Source organism: Jaculus jaculus, chromosome 14, assembly GCF_020740685.1.
Source record: "Jaculus jaculus isolate mJacJac1 chromosome 14, mJacJac1.mat.Y.cur, whole genome shotgun sequence".
Classification (NCBI taxonomy): Eukaryota; Metazoa; Chordata; class Mammalia; order Rodentia; family Dipodidae; genus Jaculus; species Jaculus jaculus.
In genome coordinates this window covers 2,488,800-2,513,876 of record NC_059115.1, presented here as the reverse complement: position 1 = coordinate 2,513,876, position 25,077 = coordinate 2,488,800, and the positions used below count along the sequence as shown (strand labels likewise).

Genomic DNA, 25,077 nt, shown 5'->3' with positions numbered 1-25,077 from the left:
ATTTTTTTTTGTTTTTGTTTTTGTTTCTTGAGGTAGGGTCTAGCTCTAGCCCAGGCTGGCCTACAATCCACTGTGTAATCTCCGGCTGGCCTTCAACTCATGGAGATCCTCCTACCTCTGCCTCCTCTTCAGCGCTTGTATTAAAGGGGTTAGGCACCATGCCAAGCTAAATAAATAAAAATATTTTTATATTATCTATTTGACAGGGAAAGAGAAATTGAGAATGGGCATGCCAGGGTCTCCATCCACTGTAAACGAATTCCAGAGGCATGCACCCCCCTGTGCATCTGACTAACGTGGGTCCTGGGGAAATCGAACCTGGGTCCTTTGGCTTACTAGTCAAATGCTTTAACCACCAAACCATCCCTCCAGCCCCCAAAATATTTTTAAATATTTATTTATTCGAGAGAGATAAAGAAAGAAGCAGAGCTGAAGAGAGAAAGAGAATGGGCACACCAGGGCATCCAGCCACTGCAAACAAACTCCAGATGCATGTGCCATCTTGTGCATCTGGCTTACATGGGTCATGGAGAATTGAACCTGGGTCCTTTGGCTTTGCAAGCAAGCACCTTAACTGCTAAGCCATCTCGCCAGCCCAATAAAAATATTTTATTTATTTATTTGAGGGACAGAAAGAAGGAGAATTACAGAAAGAGAGAGAGAATTGGCATGTTAGGGCCTCTAGCCACTGAAAACAAACAGACGCGTGCACCACCACATGCATCTGGCCCATGTTGGCGCGCTGGGGAATAGAACCTGGGTCCTCATGCTTTGCAGGCAAGTGCCTTAACCACTAAGCAATCTCTCCAATCCACAATAATATATATATGTGGGTTGTTTTTTTTTTTTTTTTTTTTTTGCTTTTCGAGGTAGAGTCTCACTCTAGCCCAGGCTGACATGGAAGTCAGTATGTACTCAAACTCAAGGTGATTATCTTACCTCTACCTCTCAAGTGCTGGGATTAAAGGCACATGACACCAGGCCCAGAAATAAAAATTTTTTAAAACTTTATTATTTATTTATTCATTTGAGAGGGAAAAAGAGAACGGCGTGTCAGGGCCTCCAGCTACTACAAACTCCAGACGGGTGCGCCCCCTTGTGCATCTGGCTAACGTGGGTCTTGGGGAATCAAACAGAGGTCCTGTGGCTTTGTAGAGAAACGCCTTAACTGCTAAACCATCTCTCCAGCCCTGAAAAAAATTTTTTAATTACTTTTATATATTTATTTGAGAGGGACAGACGTAAAAAGAGGGAGACAGAGAGAGAATGGGTGCGCCAGGGCCTCCAGCCACTGCAAACGAACTCCAGATGAGTGTGCCCCCTTGTGCATCTGGCTAATGTGGGTCCTGGGGAGCCTCGAACTGGGGTCCTCAGGCTTCACAGGCAAGCGCTTAACTGTTAAGCCATCTCTCCAGCCCCCTGAAAATATTTTTAAAAGAGCTGGAAAGATGGCTCAGCAAAGCCTGATGACCTGGGTTCAATGCTCCAGTACCCAGGTAAAGCCAGGTGCGCAAAGTGGCACAAGCATCTGGAGTTTCATTTAAGCAGCTAGAGGCCCTGGCGCACCCATTCGCTGTTTGTGCTTCTCTTCCAGCTCTCTCTGCTTACAAATAAATAAAAATAATTTTAAAAATATTTCAGGGCCAGGCATGGTGGCGCCCGCCTTTAATCCCAGCACTTGGGACGTGGTGGTAGGAGGATCGCCATGAGTTCGAGGCCAACCCCGAGACTACATAATGAATTCCAGGTCAGCCAGGGTTAGAGTGGGACCATAAAATTCAGGGTAAGGAATGCAATTTTTAATTTTTATTTAAAAACCGAGGGGGATAGAAAGAAAATGGACCCCTCCAACGCATTCGCTCCAGGTCCTCCAGCCACTGCAAATGAACTGAGGACACATACGTCACCTTGTACAGCTTGCTTACGTGGGTCCTGGGGAATCGAACCTGGATCCTTAGGCTCTTCAGATTAAGTGCCTTAAACGCTTATCTATCTCTCCAGCCCTGGTCCTTTTAATATATATAAATATAGATATAAATGTATATTGTATATACTCATATATATCCTTAAAATGTATATTAAAAATATACAGTATATGTAATATATAATGTATATATTAAAATATATAACACACCTAAAAATACATATAAATATATAAAATATACATATTAAAAGGACCAGAGCTGGAGATAGAGAGATAGATAAATGATAGATATAACTTGACAGAGAGAAAGAAGGTCCTGCGAACTTTCAAACTCCAAGGAGCATCAGGAAGGAGTGAACTGCGCAGGCGCCGCCGCCCCTCCCCGCCCCGCCCCACGGAGGACACGCCCACAGGGCCACACAGATATACGTGCGTGCGTGCGTGCGTGTGTGCGTGGAGGAGGGCGAGACCTGCCGAGCCCCGCCCGCCCGAGCCGCAGCCTTAGCAACACGCAAGCGCTGCGGGCTCTGATTGGTCGGCGCGGTGAGGGGCGCCGCCCAATGGGAGGCGTGGATAGTGAGAGGTTCCTATCACGCCTGGAAGCGAGGGTCCGCGGCATCCGGGAACGCCTGGGGCGGCTGCCGCGGGGGAGGCGGAAGGGAGAGGTGAGTGAAAGGGCTGGGGCGGGGGCGCTGGGTGGTCGGGAGAGGGACGGGGGCGTGGGGGGTGGGGCTTCCGGGGTGGCAGAGCCCCCCCCCCCTCCGGGGGTGGGGGCCTGCGCTTAGGACCCGAGCTGCGCGGGCCAGAGAGAGATGGAGAAGCGTTCTCTCTGCCCGTCTCTCGGTCCCCGGGGCGCCCTCGCCCTTGCAGGGGGAGCTCCCGGGCTGCGGGGCGGGAAAGTTGCAACTTTGCAAGCCCCTGCTCATGACGGGTCGGGACTTCTGCAATCTTTACTGGGTGCAAAAGCCCTCCCTCCCCCCACCGCGCCGCTCCATGCCTCTGGGAGCTGCACTAGAGCATGCAACGTGTAGAGCTTCAAGAGCTGCAACCGGGCACCTTCTGAGATTGGGAAAAGAACCGTAGATGGGGGTGGGGGAGGTGGAAACTGCCACCTTCCAAGAGAGACGCGTTGAAATTATGCCCCCTTTAAAAACAGTTTATTTGAGATGAAGAGAATGGGTGCACCAGGGCCTCTTGCCACTGCAAATGAACTCCAGATGCATGGGTCACCTAGTGCGTATGGCTTTACTTGGGTCCTGGGGAATTGAACCTGTGTCCTTAGGCTTTGCAGGCAAGTGCTTTAACTGCTAAGCCATCTCTCCAGTTCCCCTTCCTCCCCCCACCCCTTTTTTTGTTTTTTGATAAGTGAGTTATGTAAGGGTCAAGGTCTATTAGGTGATCCGTGGTGTCCACACTGTGGGTCAGCCCTTGTGTGAAATGTTTATTTTTAAGCGTATTTACTAATTTATTCATTTAAGAGACAAGCGGAGAGAGAGAATGGGCATACCAGGGCCTCCTGCCACTGCGAATGAACTCCAGCCACTTTCCAGCCACTTTGTGCGTTGGTTTGATGTGGGCACTGGGGAATTGAACCCAGGCCATCAGGTTTTGCTAGAAAGCGACCTTAACCATGCTGAGGCATCTCTCCAGCCCCAGAGTTGTTGTTAAGTGTGAGAGATTATCCTCACGCATACGCAGTGCACGCAAGCCCTAGGGAAGTTCTGTCTCCCCTGTGGGGATGTAGACAAGACAAATTGGGACTATGCACCTTGTGGTTGCTAGGAAAATCCTTTATGGTTCAAAACGTAGTGAATGGGCTGGAGAGAGAGAGAGAGAGCTCAACAGTTAAAAGTGCTTGTTTGCAAAGTATGATGGCTTGGGTTCGACTCCCCAGGAATTGTAATGCCAGAGGCACAAAGTGGGGCATGTGTCTGGAGTTGGTTTGCGCTGGCTAGAGGCCCTGGTGTACTCATTCTCAATTTTTCCCCTCTGTCTCTCTCCTCCCTCCCTATCTCTCTCTCTCCCTGAGACAGGGAGAGAGAGAGAGAGAGAGAGAGAGAGAGAGAGAGAGAGAATGTGTGTGCCAGGGCCTTCAGCCACTGCATAGGAACTCCAGACACATGTGCCACCTCGTGCATATCTGGCTTACTTGGGAACTAGAGAATCGCACCTGGGTCTTTAGGCTTCGCAGGCACGCGCGTAACCAATAGGCCATCTCTCCGGCCCCCCCCACTTGCAAATAAAAATTGAGCACAGCTGAGCATGGTGGCGCACATCTTTAATCCCAGCATTTGGCAGGCAGAGGTAGGGGGATCATGGTGAGTTTGAGGCCACCCCGTAACTGCATAGTGAATTCCAGGTCAGCCTGGGCTAGAGTGAACCCTACCTCAAAAAACAAACAACAACAACAAATTAAGCACAACACTTAATGAGGGACTGATTTGGGATGTTTGGCTCCTGATGATTTATCCATAGAGCATGGAATGGGCAACAGCTGAAAACAGGGCCGGCGTTGGGATGGGAGGGTTGAGCAGGCAGAAGTGCGGGGTGTGCAGGGTTGGTTTAAGTTTACAGGGTCTCACTTCACACAGGATGTCCCATTGAGCCACCGAGTACGTAGTGCACGCCTACGGTGTGCTGCACATCCTGCGTGGTACTGGAAATACCTCAGATGAAGGTGAGGTCTATGTCCCCTCCCCAGCATTATATGAGCAATGGTTAGATGCAGGGCCACTACCTAAACCCCACCTTCCCCATGGTAAGAACAGAGGCACTGAAGAGCAAGTCAAGACTGTAGGGAAGGGCATGTGAGAGGTGGGGGCTGGAGTATATAAGACCCTCAAAAAACAAAAAAACAAAAAAAGAGAGAGAGAGACCCTACTTTAAAAAAAAAAAGCAAGAGCTGGGCATGGTGGCTCACGCCTTTAATCCCAGCACTCGGGAGGCAGAGGTAGGAGGATCTCCGAGAGTTCGAGGCTACCCTGAGACTACATAGTGAATTCCAGGTCAGCCTGAGCCAGAGTGAGACCCTACCTCAAAAAACCAAAAAAAAAAAAAACAAAAGCAAAAGCAAAAACAAGGCTTGGGAGGGGGGACAGTCGTTTGCTGAGTGGACAGTGGGCTCCTGCTGTGTGAAAGGGACTGGGTGGGTTGAACTCTGAACAAGTAGAAGACAGGACATAGAGGAAAACTTGAAAGAGAAAGTCCGAGGCCCTGAACAAGAAGGAACGCCAGACTTCAAGCCAGCCACATTGACACCCCAAAAGAAAAGGACGGAGCTGGGCATGGTGGTGCATGCATTTAATCCCAGGCAGAGGTAGGAAGATCGCCAGGAGTTCAAGGCCACCCTGAGACTACATAGTGAATTCCAGGTCAGCCTGAGCTACACGGTGAGATCCTACCTTCAAAAACAAAACAAACACAAAAAGTCAGTTAAAATTCTTTTTTTTTTTAATTTGTATATTTTATTTATTTGAGAGTGACAGAGAGAAAGAGGCAGATAGAGAGAGGGAGAGAATGGGCGTGCCAAGGCCTCCAGCCACTGCAAACAAACTCCAGATGCATGTGCCCCCTTGTGCATCTGGCTAATGTGGGTCCTGGGGAATCGAGCCTCGAACCTGGGTCCTTAGGCTTCACAGGCAAGTGCTTAACCTCTAAGCCATACCTCCATCCCAGTTAAAATTCTTATTCCTGGTCAGTTGATGGTTGGTTGCTGGGATACCACAGTCAGACCCACACTGAAAATGCCAGTTCCTGGATCCTAAGTTCTTTTTTTAAAAAAAAAAAAAAAAAAAAAAAAAAAAAAACCTTCTGTAACCCAGGCTGGCCTCTTCTCTGTGTAGCCTCAAAAGGACCTTGAACGTCTGATCCACCACCTGCCGGTGGCTCAGAGGTCAGCACAGGTGTGTGCCACCGTGCCCGGCTCCAGACTTGTATTGGCCATGATAGAGACAGTGCAGGGTACCCTGGGAAAAGTTAAAGAGTCCCAGAGCTCCCTACCCATCCCTTCCTTGCCCTGGAACTCTGGACTGCCTCCTGCTGTGGTCTCTGGAGATATCTGGGCTAACAGGAAGGAAGACCACCTCCCCCAGCCTGTACCTCTGCCCCGCTCTTTCCTCACGGGACACACTCTCGTTTCCCCATAAAACCCTCTCCCTGACCCTCACTCGTTGGCTTTAAGCTCTGCTGCTCTGGGTACTTGCACCCCCTTTTTCTTCCCATCTTTCTGATACATGTGCTCCCTTTCTCCCTGTCCCCTTCTCTCCCACTGCCGTAAACTCTTGGATCCAAAAGCCTGTCCATGTGGCTCCTCCACTGTGAACCCTGAATCCAACAGGAACACTGACTTGTCACCGCCCCGAAGACAGGCCCGATGAGGTAGGGCATTGTTGCCATCCCAGCACCTGGGAGCTGGAGGCAGGAGAATCAGCTGGAGCTACAAAAAAAAAAGAACTTGTCTGAAAACAACAAAAAGCGTCCCCCAAATCCAGGCGTGGTGGCGCACGCCTTTAATCCCACCCCTGGGGAGGCAGAGGTAGGAGGATCACCAAGAGTTCGAGGCCACCCTGGTACTGCATAGTGAATTCCAGGTTAGCCTGGGCTAGAGTTGAAATCCTACCTCGGAAAACAAAACAAAACAAAAAAAGTGTCCCCCAAGAGCTCTTCATTACAGCCCTTGCGCACCATACCCAATACCAGGGGCTTGGTGGCCAGTCCTACTTCTATCTTTGTGTTTTCTTTTAATTTTTCTTTTAAGTTTTGTTGAGGCAGGGTCTCACTGTAGCCCAGGTTGACCTTGAACTCTAGTCCCAGGGTGGCCTCAAACTCACAATGTTGGGATTAAAGGTGTGGGCCACCATTGCCTGGCTTACTACTGTCTTTTTAAAAAATATATTTTATTTTTATTTATTTAGTAGATAGAGAATAGGTACACCAGGGCCTCGAGCCACTGCAAAAATTCCAGACTCGTGCACCATCATGTGCATCTGGCTTATCTGGGGAATTCAATCTAGGTCCTTAGGCTTTGCAGGGAAGCATCTTAACCACTAAGCCATCTCCCCCACCCTCTGCCTTATTTATTTTTACAGTATTTATTTATTTATTTGAGAGAGACTAGGCACGCCAGGGCCTCCAGCCATTGCAAATAAACTCCAGATGCGTGTGCCACTTTGTGTATCAGGCTTACGTGGGTAGTGTGGAATCAAAACCTGGGTCCTTTGGCTTTGCAGGTAAGCACCTTAACTACTAAGCCATCTCTCCAGCCCTCTATGTTATTTAAAAATAAAAAAAAACTATTTTTTATTATTTATTTATTTGAAAGTGGCCGAGAGAGAGAGAGAATGGGCACGCCAGGGTCTCCAGCCACTGCAAATGAACACCAGAACGCGAAACGTGTGCACCCCCTTGTGCATCTGGCTAACGTGGGTCCTGGGGAGTCGAGCCTCGAACCAAGGTCCCTAGGTTTCACAGGCAAGTGCTTAACCACTGAGCCATCTCCAGCCCACATGTGAGAATTTAAGAAATAGGTTTAGATTTTTTTCTTTTTAAATTTTTTTATTAACAATTTCCATGATTATAAAAAAATGTCCCACAGTACTCTCCCTCCTCCAAAAAACTTTTATTTTTTTACAAGTAGAATATGGGCTTGCCAGAGTCTCTTGCCACTGTAAACTCCAGATGCATGTGCCACTTTGTGCATCTGTCTTTTACATGGGTAATGGGGAATTGATCCCTGGGCCAACAGGCTTTACAAGCAAGCACCTTTAACCTCTGAGCCATTTCTCTGGCCCCAATCTTTTTTGTTATTGTTGTATTTATACTTTTTTGTTGTTAGGTATGGTGGCACTCGCCTTTATGAGAGAGAGCAATTGAGAGATAGAATTGATGTGTCTGGGCCTCCAGCCACTGCAATGGAACTCCAGATGCATGTGTCACCTGTGCGTCTGGCTTACATGGAATCTGGGGAGTTGAATGTGCCCTTAGGTTTCCCAGGCAGCGGTTAAGCACTTGCCTGGGAAGCCTAAGGACCCCGGTTCAAGGCTCAATTCCCCAGGACCCACGTTAACCAGATGCACAAGGGGGCGCACGCGTCTGGAGTTCGTTTGCAGTGGCTGGAAACCCTCGCACGCCCATTCTCTCTATCTCTCTGCCTCCTCCCTGTCACTCTCAAATAAATAAATTTTTTTTAAATTAAAAAAAAAAAAAGACTGAGTGAGGGCTGGAGAAATGGCTTAGCCATTAAGGCGCATGCCTGCGAAGCTTAAGGACCCAGGTTTAATTCTCCAGGTCCCACGTAAGCCAGATGCAGGTGGTGGCGCATGCTTGTGGAGTTTGTTTGCAGTGGCTAGAGGCCCTGGCATGCCCATTCTCTCTTTCTCTCTCTCCCTGTCTGTCTCTAATGAATAAATAAAAATAAAATCTTGGAAAGGAAGGAACAGAGGGACGGAAAGGAAAGGAACGAAGGGAAGAAAGGAAGGAAACTGAGTGAGGAAGAGCAGCTCTGAGGGAGTCTGGTTGTAAACACGGCCGTGTGTAAGAGGAGAGGTGTTGCACAAAGAGGAAGAAACTACACAGGCAGAGGCTGGGAGGCCAGAAGAGAGAGGCTGCGACTGGGCCTCTGGGAAAGGAGGGCAGCACCGGAGGCCAGGCTGCGGCTGCCCTGGCTGGGATAGGCTCAGGGACGCGGGGCCATTGCGGACTGAGGCGTCAGCAGTGGACCAGGTGTTGTCCACTGAGCCAGGCTGGTAGGCGAGGAGGGTCGGGGATGTCCCCTTCCCCTCAGGGTCTTCCTCTGTTACTGGCTTCTGCTCCTCTTCCTCCAGGCACTGCCTCCCCCCCACCCCCCAGAATGGCAGAAATGCTGGCTGAGGTGCCGACACAGTCTCCAGGGGCCGCAGAGAGATCAGCACCCATGGCGGGGGCGCTGACGGAGATGGTGGCGGAGGTGACTGAGATGACCCCCGGGGAGGCCCTGGCCTCATCCCTCTTCTTCCAGCACCACCAGTTCATGTGCTCCGAATGTGGCAGCCTCTACAACACCCTGGAGGAAGTCCTCTCGCACCAGGACCAGCACCTGCCCACCGGGCTGGAGGAGGAGGAGGCGCTGACGACACAAGACGGGAGCCTGGACCCCGAGCTTGTGCCCAGCCCTGGGCAGGGGCCGTTCCAGTGTGGTGAGTGTAGCCAGCTCATCCTCTCGCCCAGCGAGCTCCTAGCCCACCAGGATGCCCACCTGCAAGAGTCTGCAAGCCAGATCCAGTACCAGTGCGGGGACTGCCAGGCGCTCTTCCCCTCACCTGAGCTGTGGGTAGCTCACCGCAAGACCCAGCACCTTTACGGCGCCTCGCGGGAGCTGCCGCCCCCGTCGCCACCGCCACCGCTGCCCCCTGAGGTCAAGATGGAGCCCTATGAGTGTCCGGAGTGCTGTACCCTCTGTGCCACGCCGGAGGAGTTCTTGGAGCATCAGGGCACCCACTTTGACTCCCTGGAGAAAGAAGAGCGCAATGGGCTGGAGGAGGAGGAGGAGGAGGACGACGACGACGAGGAGGATGAAGAGGACGAGGAGGATACCGATGAGGAGGCTGCGGCCGTAGCGTTTGCTGCCGATGGCGTGGGAGACGAGTCCGCGGCTGGCCGCGCTCTGGACTGTGGGGATCGTCCCCAGCACCGTCCCTCCGCAGGGGCACACCGGAGACACCGGCGGCGCGCGCCGCGCGGCCCAGCGTCACCCTCGCACCCCTTCCACTGCGGCCAGTGCCAGCGCAGCTTCAGCTCTGCCAACCGGCTGATGGCACACGGGCGGGCGCACGTGGGTGGCACGCACGAGTGCACCACCTGTTCCAAGGTCTTCAAGAAGGCGGCCTCTCTGGAGCAGCACCTGCGGCTGCACCGCGGGGAAGCCCGCTACCTCTGCGTGGACTGTGGCCGCGGCTTCGGCACCGAGCTCACGCTGGTGGCCCACCGGCGGGCGCACACGGCCAACCCGCTGCACCGCTGCCGCTGTGGCAAGACGTTCAGTAACATGACCAAGTTCCTCTACCACCGGCGCACTCACGCTGGGAAAAGCGGGATCCCCACCAAGGTGGCCGCAGCCTCCCCAGCTCCCGCCCAGCCCACGCCACCGCTCCCGCCCCCGGGTCCCCCTGCCCAGCTGCCCTGCCCACAGTGCCCCAAGTCCTTCGCCTCGGCCTCCCGGCTCTCCAGACACCGGCGCGCCGTCCACGGGCCTCCGGAGCGTCGGCACTGCTGCGGGGTTTGTGGCAAGGGCTTCAAGAAGCTTGTGCACGTGCGCAACCATCTGCGGACACACACGGGGGAGAGGCCCTTCCAGTGCCACTCGTGCGGCAAGACCTTTGCTTCTTTGGCCAACCTCAGCCGCCACCAGCTCACGCACACGGGTGTGCGTCCCTACCAGTGCCTGGACTGCGGCAAGCGCTTCACCCAGAGCTCCAACCTGCAGCAGCACCGGCGGCTGCACCTGCGGCCCGTCGCCTTCGCCCGCGCCCCTCGCCTTCCCACTACCGCTCTCTACAACAAGAGCCCCTACCACTGCGGGACCTGTGGCCGCTGGTTCCGAGCCATGGCCGGCCTTCGACTTCACCAGCGGGTCCACGCCCGAGCCCGGGCTTTGACGCTCCAGCCTCCCAGGTCACCCCCTCCCGCGCCACCCCCACTTCCGGAGGGTCAACAGACGATCATGTGCACAGAGCTCGGGGAAACCATTGCCATCATCGAGACCTCCCAGCCACTGGCCCTTGAGGACACGCTGCAGCTATGCCAAGCAGCTCTGGGAGCCAGTGAAGCAAGCGGGCTGTTACACTTGGACACAGCCTTCGTGTGATACAGCCCCAGGGCAGCACCCACAGGGGCTGGTGGCCAGCAGCAAGCGCAGGTACCTCTGGGAAGTGGACCCTTCGGGCAGGGTGTGGGCGAGGGTTCCCCCTGGCCTCTGGTGCCAGGGCTCTCCCGCCACCTCTCTCTGCTCCACTGCGAAACGGGCTTTGCCACAGCCCTCTGCACATCATCACCCCAGTGCCCAGCAACATCAGGTGACCTCACTGAACACTAACCGCGTGCCAGACGCTCACACAGGCCTCTTTGGATCCCCTGCTCCCCTCACCCACCCGAGCCCCCGGCCCCAGCCTTCCCTTCGCGTGGTGGAGGCCCTTGGCTTCTCCAGGCTGCCGCCATCTGTTTGATGAGCTGAGAGGAAGTCTAAGCTCCAGCCTGTGCAGCTGGGGACCCAGAATGGGCCGGGCACGGGTTGTGCCCTGAGGCGTGCTCGTTCTGGTGGGAGGAACCTACCCAAGCGTAGGTGGCCTGTGAGGGTGCCATGTCCGTTCTGCCCGTAGCCCAGGTCTCCAGTGCACAGGCTTGGGTTGTGATGGGGTCGCACGCGGCGGTGGGGTCTGAGCAGGGGACAGATGGAGGTGCCAAGGCATTGCGATTTGAATGCATAGTCCCTTAGGCCCATGTTTGAGACTGAAAGCGCATCCAGCAGCTGAGGTCAGCGGGGTCCTTCTAACCGCGACAGGCCAGTGTCAGAGCAGTTGGGGTTTAAGGGCCTTGGGCGCAGGAGGCGTCTGGGCTTGTGGGGTCGTCAGTCCCCGCGCCGGCAGAGGGTGCCGAGTGTCCATGAGGTCAGTGAGGTACTGAGTGGGGAGCTACCAGTAGTCTGGAGTGAGAAGATGGGCAGGGCTGGACAGTGCGGGGTGGGCGGGGTAGGAAGTGAGGGACACCCTCAGGGATCAGTGTCAGGCAGTGGGCAAGGAGGAGCGCCATGCGCCCGTCAGACCACCTGTCCTCTTTCACAAGCAAGGTGAACTCCAGACTGGAGTTGAGCATGGGAGGCCAAAGTTTGTCTTCAAGTAAAAGCCCCTGAAGGCTGAGGCCAGCAGCTCAGAGAAACCTCAGTCCGACTTCCCAAGTGGGGTACAGCAGAGAACATGCCGTTGCCCCTCCCCTCCCAGAGCCCCTACCCACTTGCAGCTTGGCGCCATGGGGAAGGGGACCGTTTTCCTCTGCCAGCAGTCCCCAAGTCCAGGAAAGGGCAGGCGAGGCAGCACTGCTCTGTCATTGCAGCAGCCTGGCCACCCGAGACTATCTCAGGAGGGAGGGAGGCAAAAGCAAGCTGCCCCTGCTTTTCCAGGGGGGCCACTCCCAGTACCAGGGGGTGAAGCAAGCCTCCTGTCCATGCCTACCCCACTGACAGTCTACAGGCAATCGTTTTGGCCTGAAGCCCCTCACCATCCAGGGTCCTCTGGACCTGCAGCTGCTGGGCGAGACACACAGCTGCTTGAGCCAGTCTCTGCTGGCAAGGCTTCAGTCCCTGACCCCCGTCAGTTCCTCCACTGACTGGGGGTCCTCCCATGCCTCCCTTGCCCTCTGTCTCTGCAGTGGATGAGCACCCTACGAAGCATGTCAGGACTTAAAATGTCCCCCTGCCCATTCCAACCCCAACAGCCCTCCCAGCACCTCTGGAGACAGGCAGCCAGGCAGGAAGCAGGGTTTCATGCCAATAATTTATTGAACGGAGGTCTGTACACAGGCAAACCTTACTGTGGAAACTAAGACACCAGAGTTCTCCCTAGTCCCCGCCCTCAAGGGTGGGAAGAGGGAGAAGTCTTAAGGACCAGAGGACAGGAGGGAGGGAACTGCGAGGGGGCAGGTCGGATGGTGCGAATCCACATTTTCTTTAAGAAAAAAATTATAACAATCTATTTACACCCGGGGGCCAGGGAAGGAAGGAGTAGATAGGCCGGGCTGGTTCTATTTACAAGGGGTCTGGGGGGCAAAGGAGGCGGAGACCTGGAGGGAGAGGTGGGAGCAGGGGTAGGGGTCCTCTCACCCCCAACCCCTGTCCTTCCTTCTCTTTCCTCCCCACAACCAGTTAAAATCCTCTTAAAAAGTCCACCACAGGTGAGGCTGGAGGGAGCCTGGCGGCTGGGGACAAGACTTCATTCTCCTCGGCCCTCTAGTCTCGGGCCCAGAGGGGCAGGAGCTTGATGGGCTGTGGCCCCCCCTTCCCAGCCCCACGAGGGGCTCCCAGATGGATGTGGAGGGGTGGGAGGTGGGGCCCTCAGGACGAGTTACTGAGGGTAGCTGTGACATCGGACGTCTGCCAGTCTGAGCCAGTCTGAGCCTCAGATAAAGCTAAAGGAAGGAAGGGGGACAGTTAGCCCACCACCCTCACACCAGAGCAGACCCTGGTGACAACTGGCACTTCAGTCGGAGACCGTAAGCTCAGGGGCCAGCTGGACACCTGGGTGGCTTATACCAGGGAAGAAAACTTGCTGCCCAGTCTCATTTTCTTCCCCAAAGATGGCCCAGTTTTTAAATGTGGCCAGCTTTGCTATTCATATCAAACGTATTTCTTTGGCTCTAGTTGGCCACAGCACCCTATAAAGATGGGCATAGACATACTGTGAGTGTGCCACCAAAATGTCAACACACTTCAGACCTGCAAGAAACGTGCTCCTTCCCACACCCTTTCAGAGTGCTGACCTGGTGAGGACGGGGTGAGGGGAGCAGTGCCCGCAGGGGACCTCAAGTGAGGAGGGATGAGAACGGCATTGAGAGACGGTTGGATGGAGAGTTCTAGAGAGAGAAAATGACACGCCCAGTCAGGGAGAAGCAGGCGTCTTGAAAGGCAGTTAAAGCTGGGGTAGGGCATGGCCAGGGGCTGATGTGACAGCCACAGAGGGTCGCGGCGTGCCCCCGCGAGCAGCCTGGCACGAGCCCTGTGGCACTTTGCACCCCAGTCCCTCAGCTCCCACCTTCCGCAGGCCGGTCACGTGGCCGGCGCCCCCCCCCCCCCCCAGCTGTGCTCTCACCGCCAGGACTGAAGTTGAAGAGCGGGGGGCAGGGGGCGGTTGTTGGGGAGCTGGGTTCCGGGGCAGCGCAGCTCGTCGAAGAAGCTGTGCGCGCACGCCTCCAGCGGGGACAGCCGGGAGGACGGCGTGTACTCCAGCAGGCTCGAGCACAGCGCCACGGCTTCCGGCGGCGTCCGCGACTTGAACACCTGCGGGCACGGGCAGGGCGGCTCCGGCTCCGGCTCCGGCTCCAGCGGCGGGCACCCCGCCGCCAGGGCCCACCCCCCGTGACGAAGCTGGAGCGTAAGCACTGAGAGGGAGCCCTGGGAGGGGTGTACCTGTGGGTCCTCCACTGCTTGAAGTCTATAAACTTTGTGAACTGATGAGCACACTGACTGGTTCTCTGGATAGCCTGAAAACGCTCCCAGCCCTAATTCTGGAAGCAGGTCCCTGGAGTAGTGGGCATCCAAAGGGAGCCGCCTTCCGCTGTGCTGCACCCTTACCTTTGTCCAGGGGTGAGCTTTGATCTGGGGAAACTTGAACTCTGTGTAGTTGGGGTTCATCTCTCGGATTTGCTCCCGGGTGGGTGTTCCTAATACCTGTGTAGGGAGGGAGGGTCTGAGATAAGAGCCCCTCCCCTTGCCCCCACCCACACCCTCGCTGGCCCTGCCTCACCTTGATGATCTCCACCAACTGGTCCACCCCGCTGTCCCCGGGGAAGATGGGCTGGCCGAGGAGCAGCTCAGCCAGTACGCAGCCAGCAGACCACACATCTGAAGGGAAGAGAGCAGGTGCAGAGTTAGGCTACTCACTTGCCAACACGCCCTCATGGCCAGCCCCGGGGTGGTCAGCAGGCTCCCACCGCCTCAGGACAGGACGACCACGCCCAGCTTGGAAACACTGGAGCCTGACCTCCAACCTCCAGGTCGCCTGTCTCGGGGACCTGCTCTCCAGTCCCCACTTGCCCTGTGGGTAAGCAGCCCCAGGGAACTCTTGCTCAGCTTCTCCTTTAGAAAGACTGTAAGTACCTTGCTCCTTTGAGTCACAAGAAGGTAACACTGAATCGTGGACTCTCTCACCTCCAGCCTGTGCTGCCCCAGGAAGAACTGTGGCCTGACTGGCTCATCCTCCTCCTCTGTACCTTGACCCCAAGGCACAAATCCACACTTAGGAGTCACACTGGCCCTCACACTTCCGCCTTCCCCTCAGGCCTGGAAGGGGGTGCTGTTGCCCTCACAAACAGGACACAGGCCCTGAGAACAGGTCATGACCTCACAGTGACAGCTCCCCCAAGGTCACTATCAGCCCCCCCCCACCCCCCTGCTGGCTGGGAGGATGCAGAGTGGGGATGAACTCAAGCCAAGTCAGCCTTCAAATGGCAGTCCTCCTGCCCCGGTGCACGTGGTCATGGGCAGGGCCAGCCTTCCTCAGCTTGTGGGGACTGGCGACGCACAGGTAAGCTTTAATCACCAAGTGTGGCCCACAGCACCCGCACAGCTCAGAGCTCAGCAAGCCTGCCCTTTCCACACTTCCCCTAACTGACCAATAGATGAGGTGTAGTCAGTGGCTCCAAAGATGAGCTCCGGGGCGCGGTAGTACCGAGAACAGATATAGGAGACGTTGGGCTCCCCCCGGACCAACTGCTTTGCACTGTGGGAAGAAACGCGCAGTGGTAAGCAGAAGCCTGCGGCTGAGGCCCCTCGCCCCTCAGCCAGCCCACATGCCGCAGGTCAGGCTCACCTGCCAAAATCACAGAGCTTGAGGACGGCAGTGTCGGGGTCCACCAGGAGGTTCTGGGGCTTGATGTCCCGGTGACACACGCCCTGGGAGTGGATGTAGGCCAAGCTCCGGAAAAGCTGGTACATGTACACCTGGGGGCAGGGGGCAGGGGTGGGTGATCGGCGGCCCTTCCCGCCCGCACTGCTGGCCAGCCTCGGTCTCCGAGTCCTCGGCTGGCGGCGCTCGGTTCTCGAGCTTCAGGACTTGTCAGAACGAGTGTGAGGCCCACTCCCAGGTTCTAGAGCTGGGACTTAACAAGTGGGCGCTGGCAGTGGTCCCGGCCCTCATCTGGAGAACTTCTGCCGTCACTTGATAGCAGAAGTCAAGATGGCTCAATGGTTAAAGAAGCGTTTGTGGTGGGCACGCCTTTAGTCCCAACACTCGGGAGGCAGAGACAGGACAACGCTGTGAGTTCGAGGCCAGTCTGAGACTACAGAGTGAATGCCAGGTCAGCCTGGGCTAGAGTGAGACCTTACCTCGGAAAACCAAATTGTTTGTATGTGTGTATGTATAAATATATATATATATATATATATATATATACACACACACACACACACACACACACATACATATTTTTTTTTTTAATTTGCGATGAGAGAGATGTGTACGGCTGCGCTAGGGAGTCACACTCTTGATTCCTGCACCACTTTGTGCATCTGGCTTTACATGGGTACTGGGGAATCAAACCAAGACCAGCAGTCTTGCAAGCAAATGTTTTTGTTGTTTTTTGGGGTAGGGTCTCACTCTAGCCCAGGCTGACCTGGCATTCACTCTGTAGTCTCAGGGTGGCCTTGAACTCAGAGATCCTCCTACCTCTGCCTCCCAAGTGCTGAGGTTAAAGGTGTGCGCCACAACACCCAGCTTAACTTTAAGAAAAAACAATGTAGGAAAGTTATATTATTAAAAGATTTAAAAAAGGGATATTTTTTATAATCATGGAAGTTGTTAATAAAAAAATTTTGAAAAACAAAACAAGATTAAAAACACATGCTGGCAAAAAAAAATTTTTTTTAAGAAAGATGCATCAGAAATCTCAAGACATGTCTTGGGGGCCAGGCACTCGGGTTCTCTCTCAGCAAAGCCTCGGGCTCTCAGGCCTTCACCTAACGACCGCCACTTTTCTGCCCACTCACCAGACCTGAGTCTCATGCTGGAGCCCAGGCTGCCCTTGAACTCGGGATCCTGCTGTAGCAGCCACCACCACAGGGAAATGTCTCTATGCTAGCCAGAGTGGTGTTTTCTTGGTGCCAGCTGCTTTCCCCAGACTAAGTCCTGGCACATGCTGACTGCTTCCTGACCCTGGCAAACATGGGCTTCCTCTGGGACGCCACCTTCTGTGTCCCCATGTCCTTAGGCAGATATGCCACGTGCCACCCTGCCCTGCCCTCCACCCACAGACCTTCCTTAACCCTCCGTACTCCCATGCCAGGCCGAGCGGGGGCTGCCTGTATCCACAACTCTGTCCCTCCACAGCAGCACCCTAGCTCTCCTGGGACCACGTCTGTGACCTCCCCCACCCCCAACACACACACACACTGTCCCCCTTCAAGGCCATGGCGGGACACCAGCAGCCTGAGGAGGGCTCAGCACCAGGCCCCAGCACAGCTTCCCAGAGCTGGAGAACTCTCCACCCAGGCTGGGTGCGCAGCAGAGGCTGAACTCCAGGGAGACATGCATGCCGGGCTCTTACTGTGCACTAAAACCTTCCTGTGACTCAGGTCTTTCCACCAGCTCCAAAGGCTGGCACCCTCACCTCTGTGGCCGCCCTTCTGCACTCCTTGTTGATGCTGTCTGGGGGGGGGGGGTCCGAGGTAGGGTCTCACTGTGCCCAGGCTGACCTGGGACTCACTCTGTAGTGTCAAGCTGGCCTCATACTCACAACTTCCTCCTACCTCAACCTCCCCAGAGCCTGGCTTAAAGGCGTGACCACCACGCCCGGCTTCACTTCTGCTCACTACGTCCTGAGCCCCAACAGCACTGGAGCTGCCGGGCAGCGGGGAGCGGGTCTTACTGCAGCGCCCCGTCCCCCTTGCCTTGGCCCTCTCCTAGGCTTAGCCAACTACATCTGAGGGCGGCAGGCCTGAGAGCAGGGAACACAGGCCTCGAGAGATCGATGTCAGCTTCGGGAATAAGCCGCAGACCTGACAGGAGGCTCCAGAGCCCCTGACTTGGTCACCAGGGCCCCAACAGCCTGCTTGCCTACCTTGACATAGATGGTAGGGATGGTCAACTTGGCCTTGGTGAAGTGGCGGGCCACTCGGTACACAGTCTCAGGCACGTATTCCAGCACCAGGTTTAAGTAGAGCTCATCCTTCTGAAGAGCAGAGCAGAGGCGTGAGGCGTTGGGAGGGGGCCAGGGGAGCGAAGGCAGGCAGGAGAAGAGGCAGCCGCAGCCCCAGGTCTCACCTTCTCCCCGCTCGAGTAAAAGAAGTACCGCAGCCGCACGATATTGCAGTGGTCCAGCTTGCGCATGATCTGCAGCTCTCGGTTCTCGGGGACAGAGGGAGAGTGTCACCATAAGCAAGCCTTTCTTTGTCCCTCACCACCATCCTGCTCCCGTTTCTAAGACGTTCCAGGCCCACGTGACCAGAAGTGCTTTCTTCAGCCCTGTAAACTTCTCCAGGGCTGGAGACACGGCTCAGCCATTAAAGGCACTTGCCTGCAAAGCCTGATGGCCTGGGTTCGATAAAAAGCCAGATGCACAAAGTGGCGCATGCGCCTGAAGTTCGTTTGCAGTGGCACGATGCCCTGGTGTGCTCATTCTCTCTCTCTGTCTCTCTCTCTGTTTTCTGTTTGCCTCTTTCTTTCTCAAATAAAGTACTTAAAAAAAATTGTTCCAGTTATTGCTAACATTTAGAAGGACAATTATTTTACTCAATGTCATTCCAAAGCTTCTCTAGAAAAATCAAATGAGGGCTGGAGAGATGGCTTGGCACTTTGCCTACAAAGCCAAAGGTTCGACCCAGGTTCGACTCCCCAGAACCCACATAAGCCAGATGCATAAGGCAGCACATGCATCTGGAGTTTGTTTGCACTGGCTGGAGGCCCTGGTGCCCACTCTCTGTGTTTCTCTCTCTCTGCCCCTTTCTCTCTCTAATAAGTAAATAAATAAAAATATGTTTGCTTTAAAAAAAAAAGATGGGGGGAGGGAGGGAATTAACATGGGATATTTTTTATAATCATGGAAAATGCTAATAAGAATTAAGAAAAAGAAAAATCAGATGAAAGCCAAGTGTGTGGTGGCTTATGCCTTTAATCCCAGCACTCAGGAGGCAGAGATAGGAGGATCACCATGAGTTTGAGGCCACCCTGACACTACATAGTGAATTCCAGGTCAGTCTGGGCTAGAGTGAGATCCTATATGGGGGAGGGGGAGCTGGAGAAATGGCTTAGCAGTTAAGATAATTGTCTGCAAAGTCAAAGGACCCAGGTTCAATTCCCTGGGACCCACATAAGCCAGTTGCACAAGGTGGCACATGTGTCTGAAGTTAGTTTCCAGCAGCTGGAGGCCCTGGTACACTCATTCTTTATCTGCCACTTTCTCTCAAATAAATAAATAAAATGTTTTTTTGTTTTTTTTTTAAAAAAAAAAAAGATGGCTGGGAGGACATGATGGTACACACCTTTAATCCCAGCACACAGGTAACAGAGGTAGGAAGATCAGTGAGGTTCTACCTTGAAAAAAACATTAAAAAAAGAAAAAAGCTGGGCGTGATGGTGCATGCCTTTAATCTCAGCACTCAGGAGGCAGAGGCAGAAGGACTGCTGTGAGTTGGAGGCCATCTTGAAACTACACTGTGAATTCTATGTCAGCCTGAGCTAGACTAGACCCTGTGTCAAAAAATAAAAAAAATAAATAAAGTAAATAAAGCTAGGGATATGATAGGACCTACCTAGCATAGATGTGGCCCTTCAGTCAATTCCAAGTACTGCCAAAAAATAAAAATCAAATGAGTTGGATATGGTGGCACACGCCTTTAACCCCAGCATTCGGGAGGCAGAAGTAGGATTGCCGTGAGTTCGAGGCCACCCTGAGACTCCATAGTGAATGGTCAGCCTGGGCTACAGGGAGATGCTGCCTTGGAAAAAACAATCAAATGAGCCAGTCGTGGTGGCGCACACCTTTAATCCCAGCACTTGGGAGATAGAGGTAGGGGGATCACCATGAGTTCGAGGCTACCCTGAGACTCCATAGTGAATTACAGGTCAGCCTGAACTACACTGAGACCCTACCTCAAAAAAAAAAAAAAAAAAAAAAATCAAAAGTCAAATGAGGTGACCACATATGGTTCACCACCCTACATGGTACAACCAATAAACAGTAGTGGCCATATGATTTGCCCTGACCATTGCCACTTCCTAGTGTCTCCCAACTCTAGGTTAGACCCTAATTCCAGACTCCAGTCTTCCAATCTTATCTACCAGTTCAAGCTTCAGCCTCTTCCCAGCCGCCCCTCCCCCCCAGTCCCAACATTTTCCCTGTGCTCTTATTTCCCTCGAGGCCTCGCAAGTCCCTGGCCCAGATCCCTCTCTGTTCTGGAATTCAGCTCTATCAAGTTTTACCTGACACCCTGGAGGCTCCTCCTGCCCCACAGGCCTCAGCGCCCAGCTCCAGGCTCAGCTCCCCTGTATAGATACTGGCCCAGACTCCAAGTGCCACTCCTCCAAGCACCAGGTATCCATCCCCTTCCCTCTTCTCCGCCTCCTGCTACTTAGTTCCCCAGGCCTCGGACTCACTGGGCACCCCTTTCTCAGGAGACAGAGCCCTACTCCAAAATAGGTGGCTAAGTGCCATACCATCTGGGCTGGACCCTGCTTAGCACTGGCCAAACCTGGGGTAGCTGTAGCAACCCCTGGACGAGAGGTGACCAAATGGCTGAGGTAGCAAGGCTTGGGAACTGAACAGGCCACAAGAGGTCGACTTAACCATGATACTTAACTGTGTACATTTAATTTCTGCTGACTTACAACGGGAGTAACAGTAAATAACCCCCCCAAAATTGGTAGGTAAGTTAAACAAGCATTGGCCTGCCAGGCACTTGTACTGAGCAAATATCCAATAGTCCGGACGTTCTTGGTTATCCTGGAATCCCTATTCAACAACTTCTCTCCCCAAATTCACAGCTTTTCTTCAGGGCTCCAGCCCTCTTGCTGGCATACTCCCTGGTCCTGTCCGGGCCCAGACATCACCTCCGCCTCCCCCAAGCTACCTTGAACCTCTTGTCCTGCAGAACCTTCTTGATGGCCACCAGTTCCCTCGTCTCAGCCAGCCGTGCCTGGTACACAACCCCAAATGAGCCGTTGCCGATCACCTTGATGTCTGTGTAGGCCACCTCCTGGGCCCGCTCTGGGCCTTGGCCTACGGTCGCCACCACTGTGGTCACTTTCCCACTGTCACCTGAGGAACAAAAGGGACACAAAATGCACTGATCCTTCCTCTCTAGCCACCACAGCTCCAAGAGGGAAAGCTCTGCCAAAAGCTAACACCGAGACAGCCGGGGTGTGGCTCAGTGGCCGAGTGCTCTTCTATGAGCATGAAGACCCTGGGTTCAACACCCAGCCTGGGATTGGAGTGGTGGCTGCCTTGGCCTTTTGTGACCTGAGGCCTGAACCCCCAGTATCCCTAAATCCTGCCTGTACCAATACAAAAGATAGTGACACTCAAATCTTAGTGCTGAAGTGGAGACAACCCCTAATTTCCACTTCTGGGAGGCAGGGCACAGCACAGCATGTCACTAGGGGTGGGAGCCTCCCGCACCGCAGGTGGTGAATCCCGCTACCCTGGACTTGCTGCCCTGTGGCCCCTCCCGCAGGGCAGGCACAAGGTACCATCTTGTACACAAAGGAGCAGGAACAATGGTGTCCTCTTGCCTTAGGAAAGGCATTGTTGTTGTCATAGCCAAAGGGCACTGGCTTCTAAATTCTCCCTTGGCAAAGCTGGGCACATCACCACTGCTTCTTGGTGAAAGAAATGACTGTGTTCTCCAGCGCCCCGACACTCACTTTGGGGGCGTTACTTTAATCCAATGCTTTGCATCAGAACAGGCAATGGACTGGGCCCCTTCATCCATGCAGTCCAGAGCAGCAGCAAACCTGAGCATGGGACAGCTGATCTCTGTCCCCTTGGGGGACTATTTCTAGCCTCAGGCCTTTGGAGGAAAACCTAGAATCCCCAATCTGACTAGATGCAAACCCAATGCCAATCCAAGTGACCCCTTCCCTTAGGGAAACTCATGGGACAAATCCATTTTGTGGCGCGAGGGGCACCTTCTTTTGAAGATAACCTTACACTGCTAGTTTGTTTTTCTTTTCAGTCAATGACACCATACACCAGACTAAATAAAGAGGTATAACCTCAGATCCATATTCTATGGGGTGTGACCCAGGAGCCCCCTCCATTCCCAGGCCATGTAACATTACTAGATATAGATATAGATATAGATATAGATATAGATATAGATCAGTGACAATGGACTAGGTTTGAAGTGTATGATCATTCCCAGTCTGTCCTTAATTCTACAGTAATTTATTAATTGTTACAATGAGGGTTACAGTTCTACATGTCTTAGGTGTGTAATGATGTTACACCTTATGTTTTAAACCTGGCTGTGTTCTATTTCTAAGGCACATTCAGTTCAAGTCTCCATCTTTTAAAGGGAAGCAAATGTATATCCGCCCCCCCCCCTTCCGTGGAGGATGCTTGCCAAGTGATCTCATTCTCTTAGGGGACAATAATCCTAGATCGCCATTGGCAAGCCACTATGACCTCTGATCCTGTTCCCTGATGGATGGTAATGTCAGGTCTTGGTTTTGAAAGATTAGGAACCCAGGACCAAAAGGTACTGAAAAAAGAGGGACCAGGTGACCTCGGTTTCATGGTGTGTGAGCAAGTCTCTAATTCCGAACTATGAGAGATGTTATCCCCTAACTCCTTTTTCTCGGAGACAGAGAAAGAGAGAGACAGGAGAGCGATCAGATCACCACTTTGAAGCTCGAAGGACCCAGAGGATCCCATCCGGGTACACGGAAGATGCTGATCACCGTTTAAAAGATCCTGGAGGGGGAGTGGGGGAACCCAGGTCACCAGCCCCACGCACCCACCGGGCGGCCCCTAATACTCACGGCCCAGCTTCACTCCGGGCGGCGGGAAGCTGGTGCTCGAACCGGGGCCGCTGCTGCTTCCACCACCACCGCTGCCGGTGGGGCCGCCCCCGGAGCTCGAGGCACCCACGCCCCCACCCATGGCCCCGACGGACGCCTTCCCGCCGCCGGTGCCTACAGGGCCAGAGGCCGAGCCCCCGGGGCCGCCGCCGCCTCCTCCGCCTCCGCCTCCAGGTTCCGCGAACGAGCTGGTCCGCGCCCGGCTCGAGCCCCCAGGGCCACCACCCGAAGGCCCGCCGCCGCTCATGACGCCGAGCGAAGGCCGCGGGGCTCGGGCTATCCGGGCTGCCCCTGCCGACGCTGTCGCCTCCTCCCCTGGGCTCCGGCCTCTTCCAGGCCGCGCCGATCGGGCTCCGGCTCCAGCTCCGGCCCCTGCGCCCGTCGCGGGGCACGCCGGGAGATGTAGTCCGCCAGGCCTGGGCTTCTTGGTCGCCACCCTGCAACCCCGTGGCACGCCGGGAAATGGAGTCCCGCAGGCGTACGCTTCAGCGTCGACACCCTGCCGGTAGCACGCCGAGAAATGTAGTCCAACCACCGTGAGCTTTAGCTCTACCCCAAGGCACGCCGGGAAATGGAGTCCATGCGACTTGTGATTGGACGACTGAGGTTGCCGGTTGGGAACAAACGAGAGGTCACGCTTTAATAACCCCGAATGACGTCACGGGACTGTCCCGATGGAAGACACTGAGGCACTTTGCAAGAGTCCGAACTCCAGGCTCGGTCCATCGTATGCCCCAAAACTGTAGACACAGCCGCCGCGTGCGACAAATGCACGCCGGGAAACTGAGTCCAGTCACGCATCGAGTCCACCGGCTTATGGCTGACCCCCAGCGTCAAGGGGCACGCTGGGAATCCGAGCCCGCCCCTCGCGGAAGCGCTGCGGCGTGAGGCACGCCGGGAAATAGAGTCGCCGCCGCGCCCTCGCCGCATTGCAGGGGTCCAGAGGCTTCGGAGTGCACGCCGGGAAATGGAGTCCCCAGAGTGAGACGCGAACCTCGAGCAAATATCCGAGCTCCATAGACGGGCAAGGAAATGAAGTCACTCTGTCTCGCTTGTCCATTGCCGGTTCCGTGGACCGCAGTCCCTTCCGGGGAAATGTCGTAGATGTCAAGAACAGCGCAGTGGCTGCGGCGAGCCCCAGAGGGTTCTGGGAAGTGTAGTTCAAGGGCACTGACGGATGGAGAACAGAGCATGCTGGGAATGACCCACAGTGAATGACGCTTGCTGAGGCCGCACTCCGGTGCACAAAGGGAATTGTAGTCCAACGGAGGGGAGCGCGAGTGAAAGGTTAAGGACAGAGTTTCCCGGTGTGGGGGGCAACGACTGGAAAGTGCCGTCATGTCTCCCCCCACGTCCGCAGAGCTGACAGCGGCGGGCGATCGATGCCAACCCGAAAGAGTGAGGGGAACCATAGAAGCCAGGTTCCTGTTAGGGCAGAGGAGCCGCGAGCGCAACATCTATGTATTTTTACTGGTACGTTCCCAAGATGGCAGAGACTCCTACTGCCTACTTCCTGCTTCCCTCTCCTGAGAACAAAGGACGCTTGGGTAAGTTTTCCCGCCGGAGGGCTTTGCGGGAGCCCAATTTGGGCATGCGCAGTGCTGCTTGCTCCACAGGCCAATCAGCGCGTTCCTCTCTGGTGAGCGCTGGCCAATCGGGTTCCAGCGTTCAAACAAAGCCCGCGGAGGGAGGACGCGACGCTCTCCAGACTGCAGTGCTGCAAGACGGAAACGGTGCTTCGCTCCACTCGTCCTTGATCCCTGCTTTTCACTCCTCTCCATTGGCGGAGGAAATTCACCCGACTCCCTAGTCGGACAACATCTAGCGGGGGCGGGGGGCAGGGCCTGTCCCCAAGATTCATCGCCCCCCACCCCAAGACCACCAACTAATTTGAAGGTCAGTAGGAACCGCGTTGAACCGGGGAAGGAAATCAGACAAGGGGGTGGCCATGATGTCACCTGCACCACTGTGGCCTAAAGGATTCGACTCGCACTGCTGAATTCCTCAAGCTGTTCTTCTTCTTTAAACTTACTTCCTTGCAGGGGGCTGGCGAGATGGTGTTTTTGAGTGGAATGAGTGACCAAGACCACATGTCTTGAGATGTCAGAGGCACAGTCTTTTTATTAGCTGGCCAGCCACTACACAGAACATACCATTTGCCCTTAAGTGCAGCCCTCACCATTGAGTTTAGCAGCATTTTAAAGGCAAACACCACATTACTCAAAATGGTTTGGAAAGTCCCTAACATTTTCATTATTTCCTTTAATTCTGCAAAAGCAAAGCAAACCTGTTTACACAAGGGGAACTCTGCAATTGCCCTGAATCCTAGAAAAAAAAAAAGGTCCCTAGGTTACGAGGTATCTGGCCTAAAAACATACACCCTTGCCTTTAGGTTCTTGT

General features: G+C 54.4%; 2 protein-coding genes across 3 annotated transcripts; one reads left to right on the top strand and one right to left on the bottom strand.

Moving 5' to 3' along the window:
* Window positions 1–2,508: 2,508 nt before the first annotated feature.
* Window positions 2,509–14,120, top strand: Znf526 (zinc finger protein 526). 2 transcript variants are annotated; one of them, XM_045133210.1, is made up of 2 exons: window positions 2,509–2,589; window positions 8,746–14,120. In XM_045133210.1, the coding sequence occupies exon 2, from the start codon at window positions 8,772–8,774 to the stop codon at window positions 10,761–10,763; it is 1,992 nt and encodes a 663-aa protein (XP_044989145.1). In that variant the 5' UTR covers window positions 2,509–2,589; window positions 8,746–8,771; the 3' UTR covers window positions 10,764–14,120. The 2 variants fall into 2 exon arrangements, with proteins under 2 accessions (XP_044989145.1, XP_044989146.1); XM_045133211.1 differs by lacking the exon at window positions 2,509–2,589 and adding an exon at window positions 6,218–6,301.
* Window positions 12,426–22,987, bottom strand: Gsk3a (glycogen synthase kinase 3 alpha). The gene is given in 12 exon segments (XM_004670382.2): window positions 12,426–13,075; window positions 13,427–13,519; window positions 13,756–13,783; window positions 13,785–13,943; window positions 14,238–14,333; window positions 14,410–14,507; window positions 15,278–15,384; window positions 15,475–15,605; window positions 17,720–17,830; window positions 17,923–18,006; window positions 20,727–20,914; window positions 22,639–22,987. Coding segments are annotated over 12 exon segments (1,455 nt in total). The 5' UTR covers window positions 22,925–22,987; the 3' UTR covers window positions 12,426–13,001.
* Window positions 22,988–25,077: the final 2,090 nt, after the last annotated feature.